Raw genomic sequence first — 11,693 nt, 5'->3', positions numbered from 1 at the left:
TGTAACTCTCCTGAATTCAGGCCACGGGATTTTTCCAAAACTTTTTTACAATTCACACAGTCTCTGCCCCATCTGCGTATATTGTTGTCAAATTCCAGCATTCAGAAATGTTCTCTTTTGGTTTAATTTTTCCAGAATATTAGAGAGGAGAAACTGCCCTGTGGTTAAACAACGGGACTGGCATCCAAAGGATGATCAAGTTTGACTCCAGCCTCTTCCACAGACTTCCTCTGTGATTTAAGGGAAGTCATTAAACCCCTCTGTCTGTTAGGGCCTATCTGCAAGACAAGGAGGATCTAATTCTTTTCCCTCGTCTGAGTCTCAACCTCTTTTTGTGTTTGCAGGGCACCAAATGGGGCCTCGATGTTAGCTGGAGCTTTGGGGCTTTACCATTAAAAAGTTAATAATAACCAGCTATATTTCAGATAAAATGTGATTTGCAGTTTAATATGCTAAGTAACAAAGACTTTACCAAAAGAATGAACAATAGCCTTTTCCATTTCACAAAATAATTTGCCAGGCAGAATAAGCGCACCAGCATTTTTATAAAAACAAATTATAAATAATTGCTTTTTGCAATTTAATACACACATAGAAAGAGCCAAAAGAGTTCAGCAGCCACCGGGAATCTGATTTCATTGCCGATTTGGACTGTCTCCGTAGTTTTTATGAAAATCCCTGAAGACTGTGCTATTTTGTAAACTAAACATGGCTTTTTTTTGCTGGCCATGTGGAGTCTTTTTCCATTCATTAGTGAGCTGCTTTTTTTGTGAACACAATTAGACAAAGGAATAAATCAGTCAACAAACATGGGACATAATTTTGGCAATATCGGACTGTCTATGCTCTTATTTGTTTAACTGTATAAATCTTTCACCAGACTACAAATGAGACCGGTTCCCCCAGTATCGGGGTCAGGGGAAGAGAGGGATTGGGCCAGATCCTGTGGATTTGATGGCTCCCGCCAACCATGGCTGGTGTTGAGTGGTTTCCCTCATTACAGCAATTCAGCATTCCCACTATTGGGGAATCGCTTCGAGATATTTCTTCCATTTCCTCTCTTGTATTACGCAGCTTAAGAAACATCACCAGGACGATAGCTCCCTGAGGGCTGTGTCTCCGTAAAGGGTTTTTATGTCTCTCCTTGTCCAAATATCTGCACGCCTCACTGGTTTTGGTGCAGTGGCCTCGCAATGCTCTTGCAAGGAGGGGATGGGTTATCTTTGCTGCTTCTTGGACAGGGAGATGAGGTATGCTCATAACTATTCATCTCGCACCTCATGTCCCTCCTGGCACCCCCCAGCACACAGCCCATAGAAATGCAGTTTCTCTTTGCAAGGAGAAATGAAAGCTTTGCTGGACCCAAGAGGCAGCAATTCCCTCCCTGACATTCCCAGCCAGCTCTCACGCTTGCCATAGGTATGGATGCATACCCACAAGGGCAAGGATTTGTGACTGATCTGCACTGGAGTAGGATTTAGTTCATCCCACTGGTTTTTTGCGTAGCTGGAGAGACCTGCCAGCTCACATTCATAGAGGATCTGAGGCCTGAGAGACGCCCTTCATTGCTGGGCAGCACATCTGCACTTTCATCCCTCTTCAGGGCTCTTTTGAGGCTGTAAAGCTTGTTTTGACCCTCTGCAGACAGGTGAATTCCACCCAGGGTACCTTGTGTTGCTACAGATCATATTAAGCTTCCTCTGTGAAAAAATACAAGTTGAGAGAAGGATTCAGGATTTATTTCACCACAATTCATGCTTTTTCAACCATCATTTTCAACTGCTGGTATTGCTGTGGGTGGATTTCCCCTCCCCATGCATATGCTGGCCTTGCTTCCCATTTCCAGTGATTTAAGAAAAGATTTCTGCTCAAGTAACATAAACAGTAAGTCTTTATAAAATTTTTTTTTAAGATGTTCTCAGGTTTCCCACTCTGTTTTTCCAGAGATCACCAGATAAATAGGCTTCAGGAAAGATATACCAGGGAGGGCAACTATAAATACTCCAAAAATGTTGAGAATAAGTGTCAAGGCTTAATGCATAGCTAATGGCCTAATCTGCAGTTTCATGACAAGACATTTATCTCCTTGCTTGCTTTCACCATAGTCTCCTTGGAATATCTGTCCATTTAAAGTTATTTATCTTACCCAAGAAAATTCATTTCCTATTCATAACCTATTCATCCCCAGTTTTTAAATTAATCTTTATTTTTTAAAGATGGCCTCTCAGTGACTGCATGCTACCTGTGGTGTAGTCTATAATTGAGCCAGAAGGAGCCTTTAGATAAAAATGCAATGCCAGCCTATGCTATCTGTCATTAATGGTGCATTATCACTACAGCTATAGATGAACTGGCCCCTAGCTGGATGGCTACAAACGTGATGTTCAGCAGGGCATAGCTGGGAATGGAGTTAATCTCCATCATACTTTGGCTCCTGCAAATGTTTTCAGACAGGCTTCTCACTCAGGGAAGGAGGAGGATCTGCCTTGTGTCGATCACATTGCCTATTTTTCCATCGCTGCTCGTGCTGCCACGTTTAGCCCCTAGATCGACTCATTCATGGGGCGAGATTTTAAAAATTAGATGCTGAAAGTCAGGAAAGTCCAAGTGCCTGCATGGAAGACCTTGCAGGACAACACCAAGATGATTCGGGGCTGCCAACGTCTTGGCCAAGTTTGGAGAATACAGCTCACCCCTGCGTCCTTGGGGCCAGAGCAGCACGGACATGGCTTGGCTCATGGCTTGTAAAGGTGGCTTAAAACTGCCACCCTCTTCCCTTTGTCCTGTCCGTGCCAAAGCGCAGGGGTGGTGTCCTGGTTTCAGCTGGGACAGAGTTAATTTTCTTCCTAGTAGCTGGTATAGTGCTGTGGTTTGGATTTAGGATGAGAATAATGTTGATAACACACTGATGTTTTTAGTTGTTGCTAAGCAGTGTTTACACTAAGTCAAAGACTTTTCAGCTTCTCACCGCACCCCACCAGCAAGTAGGCTGGGGGGTGCAAGAAGCTGGGAGGAGACACAGCCAGGACAGCTGACCCAAACTGGCCAAAGGGATGTTCCATACCATATGACGTCATGGTCAGTATATAAAATAGGGGGAAAGCTGGCCGGTGGCCGCTGCTTGGGAACTGGCTGCGCATCGGTTGGCGAGTGGTGAGCAATTGCATTGCGCGTCACTTGTTTTATATATTCTAATTCTTTTATCATCATCATCATCATTATTATTATTATTTTCCCTTCCTTTTCTGTCCTATTAAACTGTCTTTATCTCAACCCACGAATTTTACTTTTTTTTCCCCAATTCTCTCCCGCATCCCACTGGCGAGGGGAGTGAGCAAGCGGCTGTGTGGTGTTTACCTGCCTGCTGGGTTAAACCATGACAGATGGGGAGATAACTGATCCTGCCCAAAGAGACTATTGCTAGAAGAGGATCACTGAGTTGGGCCCAGGGCACTTTCTTACTTGCAGCCTGATCTGGGATGCTAAGGAGCAGACTTGGGCACTGAGCTATCAAGAGGCATCCAGTGAAGTACAGGAACCGAGTCTGGTGATGGTAGCTCATTCTCCGTGGTCACCTCCACACCAGGAACCGGGTTTAGGTCCCTGCTTCTCAGAACTATGTCTTTTGCCCCACAGGCTGAAAATTAAACTCCAGGTTTTTTTACTCAATTTTCTTTGTCAATGCCAGTAAAAAGAAGCTAAGTCAGAGTGAGAGCATGTGGCTGGTTAGCTGTCTGCACTGCATGGCCTGGGCAGGATGAGGCTTGTATCTGGTGGAGAGTGACTGCATCTGCAAGTCATTGCTTCCCTCGGTCGCCTTGCTGGGATCTGTTTTCAGTTGCTGCTGAGACACACTCATCAGTCAAAATATTGACGCTTTTCAGGTCCAAGTCAGCAATGTTTCCCGTAAGCAGTGTTTTACATTGCATTTGCATGAGTTGCTTTTTTGTCCCGAAACCTCCATAAACAGAGTTCTGTCATTAATTTTACTCTTCTATTCAATGCTGGTAATTTGTACACTGTGCCTGTCCAGCGCAAACCAGGGAGTGACAATGTTGGTGCTGTGCTGCAGGACATTCAAAGTGCAAGCAAATCCATTGTTTCATGCTGAGACAAACCAAATGTTGAGCACTGATCCTTTGCTAAATTGGGATACACACTGGGTAATCTTCCTTCTTCAGTAATAAATACGACTTCTAGGGCGTTGTGAGTTGGGTCTGCTTGAGTGCTGGTATCGCTGTAGGAAAGTCATTCTTTAAAGGTGCTTTTTTACTCCTGCTCTGGCTGAGTTTGTGAAAGGTTGTTTCTGTGCAGCCTCCAGTGATACGGTACCCACCCCTGGTGAAACATTAAATCTTTGGTCTTCCCCCTCCTTCACCAGGAGGTAGAGCCTGGCAGCCCTCACCAAATCCCAGGGCTCTGCAGCGACATGTGTTGAATAAAAAGGTGTGACCAGAGATCTTACAGTTCTCTCTCCCTGGGCTTGGTTGGAAACCTGGGAGCCCTGACAACCACTCCGGATCCAAGCCAGCAAACACCTGTGTGTCCCCCTGCATTGATGTGCCTGTGTCAGCCTTCATGACTAGTCAAGACTCCGTTTCTGAACGGAGGTGTTACTAAATTAGAGGGACTGGCTGACATGGTCAATGATGGAGCCTCAGACTGGGGGCTCTGCATGAAACATGAGAGCTGGATCAACCGAAACCTCAAGGTTTTCAAGTTGAAAGTGGTGACAATTTGCCCCAAGCCTGGGGCAGAATGTCCACCTGCATCAATGCCAGCTGGGGACCAACTGGATGCGTAGCAACCCTAGCGTGAGGACCATGGGTGGTGGTGATGCTGTGTGAGCCAATGGTGCATGCTCATCAGGAATAAGGCAAACCATGTAACGGCTGATTTGAGGAGGAGTGTGGCCAGGATGTCCAGGGAAGTTGTTATTCCCCTTTGCTTGATGCTGGTGAGGCTGACTCGGTGTTGGGCCTCCCAGTTCAAGAGGGTTGTGGACAAACTGGATTGGACCAAGGGGAGGGCTACCAAGAAGGTCAGGGATCTAGAGTACATCATCTTTGAAAGAGGTGGAGGGGTTTGGGCGTGTTCAGCCTGGCAAAGAGGAGGCTGGGGTGATCTAACAGCCACCTGCAACTACTTGAAGGGCAGCCCCAGAGATGATGCAGCCAGGCTCTTCTTGGTAGTGGCAGCTGATACCATGAGGGACAACAGCCACAAGCTGCAGCTTGAGAAATTCAGATTGGACATTAGGAAAAACTTCTTTCCCAGATACTCAGGAAGGGGGGAAATCTCTTTTCTTAGAGATTGTCAAAGCTTGTCTAGAAAAAGCCACAGCTGAGCTGATGTGTTCAAGCAGGAGGGTGGATGAGATCTCTTGAGGTCCCTTCCTACCAAAAGTCCTGTGATTCTACAAAATCAGGGCATCGGGATCTCTGCTCTCTTCTTCTCTGTAAAATAGAGATAATGCTCAACCAGACTTCCAGGCTTCAACAAGTAAGAAAACAAACAAACCCCCAAGCAAACAAGCAAGCAGACAAACGAATAAAACCCTAAGTAAACAAGCAAGCAAACAAACAAAACCCCCAAAGGACAAATGAGTCTTGTTTATTTAATTCCCCAGTTTGCAGTCAGCCTCATGATTTGTGTGAATTTAATACTTTTCTTTTTTGAAATGTTTTTGGCATTGGCTGGTAATTTGTAGTCTGAGTGGAGTCATATGTGAACATTTGCTAGATCAGTCTCTCTATAAATTTTCAGCACCTGGTGAAGGAGGGAAAATGGTTCCCTAGAGCAGCTAGAGGTGTTGATGAGAGCAGCTCTAACTGCATGTAAGACCTATGCTTGTTCCAGGATCTGTATAAATCTACTGCAAAAAGCATGAGGACTTGGAAATAGCTGTACTGCTATAAGCTTCACTTGCAACCTCCAAAAATAAAATGAAAGTGCCTTTCATGAAGAATTAAAACAGTCATCTCTTCCGAGCCACCAGAGGCAATAAAAGTGAAAGAAGTGAAACAGTTAAAGAGTTGAAGAGTTTGTCACGTGCTCTTGTTTGGGGCAATGTCCACTTTCACCCTGCTGGGACTTTCAAGCTGGTCTTTGTTGTGATGGTACTTGAAGCAATGAGCCCACCTGGGACAAGACTGAAGAAGGAGATCTGTGGTTTGATGCATGGTTACCTTTGATCCTTCCTGGCAAGTAAGCAAAGGGGAGATAAAAAAACAAAGAAAGAAAAAATAAATCCCTGGCATGCTGACTCAGCACCTTTCACATTGTGAGCTTTGAACTGTACACACAGCTTCTGCACCTTACCTATGCTCCATGTTCCCAGCTAGAAAGCACTTTTGTGTCATTTTTCAGCCCATCAGCCTGCAGTAAGTTGTTCCATGAGCACTATGAATGCAAAAGCCAGTTCTGGAGGTGAGGAAGAAGCCTCAGGAATGAGGAGCGAGACCCTGGGGGAGAGCAGCCGCTCGGGAGAGGTCAAGAGTGGACAAGTGATCCTTGTTGCCTACCTGATTGCAACCCTAGAGCTGACCTTCCTCTGCATGCAGATGGGAGTCGTGCCCGTAAGTATGCATTGTCCTGCTTCATAGCATGTCTTGCTTTCAACACCAGGCTATGTAGTTTTTCAGCAAAGTCAGAAGAGAGTTTCTAGCAGGAGAGAGAAAAGTGTATTCCTACCTAGCAGGCAAGCTGTGACTGTGTTCAGGGTATGCCCAGGCAGTAAAAGCTGGTTTATTATTTGTACTGTAGTAGCACCTAGAGGCCTTTCCTGGCCTGATGGCCCTGGGTGAAGCTGATGTGGTTTGTGTCTTCTTGCTTGCAGTGGGAGAGTGACCCAACAAGCAGGCAGCAGAAATCAGAGGTTTCAGATCAGAGGTGGGTTTTTCTGAGAGCATAATAAACCAGCTGTGAGTGGGAATCATTGCTTCTCACTTACTGGACTTTTCTGTCTGGTTTCATAGAATCATTTAGGTTGGAAAAGACCCTTAAGATCATCAAGTTCAACTGCAAACCTAACACTGCCAAGTCCACCCCTAAACCATGTCCCTAAGCACCACATCTACACATCTTTTAAATACCTCCAGGGATGGTGACTCAACCACTTCCCTGGGCAGCCTGTTCCAGTGCTTGACAACCCTTTCAGTGAAGAAATCTTTCCTGATATCCAATCTAAACCTCCCCTGGTGCAACTTGAGGCCATTTCCTCTTGTCCTATCACTGGTTACTTGGGAGAAGAGCCCAACACCCACCTCGCTACAACCTCCTCTCAGGTAGCTGTAGGGAGCGATAAGGTCTCCCCTGAGCCTCCTTTTGTCCAGACTAAACAACCCCACTTCCCTCAGCCACTCCTCATAAGACTTGTTCTCTAGACCCTTCACCAGCTTTGTTGCTCTTCTTTGGACACGCTCCAGCACCTCAATGTCTTTCTTGTAGTGAGGGGCCCAAAACTGCACACAGTATTTGAGGTGTGGCCTCACCAGTGCCGAGTACAGGGGGACGATCGCTCCTGTAGTCCTGCTGGCCGCACTATTTCTGATACAAGCCAGGATGCTATTGGTCTTCTTGGCCACCTGGGCATACTGCTGGCTCATATTCAAGCAGCTGTCAACAAACACCCCCAGGTCCTTTTCCACTGGACAGCTTTCCAGCTCTTGTGAGCTCCTGGATCTATGATACGCCTGTCCATCTCTGGTGAGCCCATGCCTTCTGGGAGACTTCTCTGCTGGTTTTGTGCCTCCAGACACAAACTGCTCCCTCCTTCTGGGACTAAACCAGCCCATGATGCCCTGAGCCTGTAGGCTGAGAGTTTATTTATGGGAGATTGGTGTAGTCAATCACCAATCAGTTACAGGGGGTTTGGGGACCTGGGTGCAGAGCATGTACGAGGGAAGCAGGCAAGATTGGGGCACCTCCACACCGTCTGAGAGCTGAACTTGGCTGAGAGCTTTAAACAACTCTTAGCAGATGGCACAAAACAAAAACATGAATCAGAAATAGCTGTCCTTTAAGCATACAATTTTTAAATAAAAAACCTCAAAGGATTGTGGCTCTTCAAGGTGTGTATCTGTGGTTTTTTGCAAGCTCAGGTTGTGGGTGTACCATCCAGATTATAAGTAAAGGCAACATTTTGCCCATGTTGTGCTTGCATTGATTCCGGCTTGCTCGATTAAACAGCAGCTCCAAGACCTTAGCACAGTCATCTCCTGGGTGGTGCTTGGGCTGCCCCAGGTGCAGCGTCTGGAGGCAGGAAGGCTACTTAAAATCTACCTCATGCCCCTTAGCAGGAGCTGAATATGTTCATCTGTGTTGGACTGCAAAGGTAAAGGGTGATTCAGATTTGTCACCTGGTGCAAAATTGATGGTTTTGATGATCTTCATAAGTGGATGGTGTGGGACGGAGACTTTTGGTCTTTATTAAGCAGCCTGTGTCTGACCCAATGAAGATTTCATCTGTAGGTATGGGGAACTGAAGGAAGTGCTTGTTTGGAGCTGTAGTCCTCTCCACGCAGACATTAAGCTCTTTATTCAGAAATATAGCATACTTCATTTCCCCTGACCTGTTGGTTTTTTTTCTTTTTTAAGTACTTGGCAAAGAGCCTAGGTTTGGATTCAGTGGGGTTTGGCTACCTCCAGACAACCTTTGGCATCCTCCAGCTTGTGGGAGGTCCCATTTTCGGAAGGTAAGTGAGAACAATTCTCATGACCCTTTTCATAGCTGAAAAAGGCCAGACATTTTTATACTTTAATAAAAAAATCATTTAGTTCTGGTTCATGGTCCTGTTGAAATGTTTGAAGATTTCGTAAATGGGCAAGGGGAAAATAAATACTATAATTAGAAATACTGCAACATAGAAGCAGTCTTTATATTAACTTAGCTGTGTTTTAATGACACACGTTTAAGCATAACAATATACTGGGAAAAGGCTTAAACCATCAGAGTCCTCAGAGCCCAGGTCCTAACGGCTTAATCCTGCAAACATTTTATAGCCTCGTGTAACCTTAGAAATGTCTTGTGACTGGGAAACCTAAAAAAGAGGGTATTTATTGATGTTAAGTAGAGCTGTCAATGAAAATAATTGAGGGTCATGTTGTTTCTACAGCTGAATCTCACTGTATCTGCATCAGTGTTTAATACAAAGCTAGGCTTGCATGAATCTTTAAGAACTGATGCATCTATAAGCTCATCTATCAAAATAAGGAAAGCGTGGAAAAGACTCAGATTTTCTGCCTCTCTACCCCATGGGACACAGGCTCCTCTTCCTAATGAAATGTAAATGGCCTAAAAAAACTCAAGTGGTGGGGGAATGCATTCCCAAAAAGCAGAAAAAATTTGAAAGAGCAGTGTAACCTAGTGATAGGAAACTAAAATGAGGCTGAGAAAATCTAGCTTTTCTTCTCAGTCCTGCTACCGATCAACAAAGTAATAAATGGATGCAGAGCTGGTGTGTGCCTCAGTTTTCCTGCATGGGATTTACCATTCTGATTGATGTAGATTGTGAGCTCTACAGGATCCTCTGGTACATGGTGTGTAGCACTTCAAGGATCTGATCTCTGAAAGCCCTTGGACACTACCATAATACATATTTTAAAATTAACAAAAATAACATTAAATTCTCCAGTGCAGCTTGGAAGAAAATGCATTCCTAAGAACAGAGATGGTGCAGAGGGTCCAATTTGAATGCTTTTTCTATTAATATACAAAACTAGAGTAGTATTTCTGTTCTGGATCTGGTGCCATCTGAAATCTGGTTTTCCTCTGTGCATGTCATTCACTAATGTCCAGAAGAGATACTGAGGTGAAGGAAAATGGCAAACCAGAATCTATCTGGGTCTGGAGTCCCACTGGTGTAGATGGGACTGAAGGTGTATATTGCCACATTGGAGCCAAAATTTGCAATTTAGGTTTGAGATAAAAAGGATTTTCCTAGGTATGAGACTGCTTTGACCTTAGTGTAAAGGTAAATAAAGAGAAAATGGGAAGGAGGGGAGAAGAGAGAAAAATTTGTAACTTAGGTCAGTTTTCCTTATTATTCTTGCTTGATGCTCCTAAACAGCCATGAGAAGATGAAGCACTGAATTTACTTTTAAGTAACAAAACCAAAAAAGCCCTGGACTGTGTAGTGAATCATGGTCTTTAGGTTACAAACAGCTAATATAAACTTCCCTGGCTTTCATGTAAACAGCGAAGTTTTGACCTGTACCTCTTCCTCAAGACGAAGCCCTTTAATTACTTATGCTTAGCTTTGTTTGTAGACCAGACTTGGCATTTTTGGGGGGGTTGTTTCTTTTAGTGTAAGCACAACTAATTGCTATGCAAGGTAATGTTCATCTGCTAACTGTAATATGCAACTTCAATAAAATGAAGGAAGGAGGAATTGGAGTGAAAAACACTATCTAAGGCCTGTTTTATAGTCATCTTAGTGCCAGTTGCTCAGATCTCTTTCTGTGGTACTCTCAGACTTTGTCCAACTTGGCTTTTTAAAGTATCTTGCAGTTGAATAAAACCTGAACCAAAACCTGATCTGGCTGTTTTGGTTTTTTTCCTCAAATAGAAGAAAATTCATGTCACTATTGTGAAGTCTTTACTGACCCTAAACATAAAACTATCTATTTATTTTCTTTAAGTGATGCTGAATGAGAAATGTTGCTTTGAACATCCTCTGGAAAGAAATTGGAATAACTTCAATTGCCATTGAACTTGAACTAAAAAATTAGCTAGCCTGATTCCCTGGTCTGAACCAACTCTAAGAGTCACAAAGTAAAATTGGAGGGTGCTATGTGCTCTGAAGTGATAATGTTGAATCAGTTACTGAGCTGAGCTGCTGTAACTGCCTCTGCCTGTGGCTGGTCTTTGGCAGCTCTGAGATAAACCACATTTATTCATTGAAATGCCAGGGAAGGAGACTTAAGCAAGCACATATTATCTTGTGCTTACAAGGGGTCTGGAAATAAGCTGTGGCAGTTGCTGGTGTATTCCCCTGTTACACCAAAGTGTCTGTGCCTGCATTCCCAGGTAGGCAGCTGGTGCTTCAGCACTGGTCCTTGCATTCCTCCTCCAGGCAAGACTTCCAGTTTCAGGGGGGGCTTGTTTTGGGTTTTTTTTGCAAGGCAAAATTTTGTGTTGCTGGTGGTCAGCAATGAAGAGAGGTTGTCCAGTGCTCAGACCCAGTGAGCTGAGCTCCTCTGAATACCTAGTCCTCTTTTGGGAACTGAGCACTTCTGAGAATCTGATCAGTGCTTCCCATGGCAGATAAATGAGAGTGAGATGGCTGTGCAACTCCATCCATCTGGGTGCATCACGCTTGTAATGACCTGCATGGTCCCACTTCTGACAACCTTGTACCATTTCTGTACCAGGTTTGCAGATCAGTTTGGCACCCGAGCAGCCTTAATTCTCTCCTGTGCGTCTGGAAGTGCCTTCTTCCTGCTCATGTCCATATCCACCAACATCCCCCTCCTGTTCCTCTCCAGGCTGCCAGCAGTGTTCATGCATGGGCTACCAGGTAAGGTCGGTCAGGGCTGAGTGGCTTTCCAAATTGCTTTTATTGCCTGATTCCTCTCTTCTTGCTCATGTTGCTGGAAGTTGACAGGCTCAACAGCATGAAGGAAGGCAGGAGGAACATTTGATGGTCATCAGGGATGAAATGGTGCGAACATGAAGCAGCAGGTGTATTGGT

The 11,693-nt window shown here is 44.7% G+C and overlaps 1 protein-coding gene across 1 annotated transcript in view; it reads left to right on the top strand.

The window, feature by feature from the left end:
- Positions 1–5,922: 5,922 nt before the first annotated feature.
- Positions 5,923–11,693, top strand: part of SLC22A18 (solute carrier family 22 member 18) — a 63,431-nt gene continuing 57,660 nt past the window's right edge. Inside the window, exons 1-3 of the mRNA XM_050897400.1 lie at positions 5,923–6,578; positions 8,599–8,696; positions 11,374–11,519. Coding sequence (XP_050753357.1) covers positions 6,396–6,578; positions 8,599–8,696; positions 11,374–11,519 — 427 coding nt within the window. The 5' untranslated portion in view covers positions 5,923–6,395. The remainder of the gene's footprint in view (positions 6,579–8,598; positions 8,697–11,373; positions 11,520–11,693) is intronic.

Source organism: Gymnogyps californianus, chromosome 5 (assembly GCF_018139145.2).
Source record: "Gymnogyps californianus isolate 813 chromosome 5, ASM1813914v2, whole genome shotgun sequence".
NCBI lineage: Eukaryota > Metazoa > Chordata > Aves > Accipitriformes > Cathartidae > Gymnogyps > Gymnogyps californianus.
This window is presented reverse-complemented; position numbering and strand designations above follow the sequence as displayed.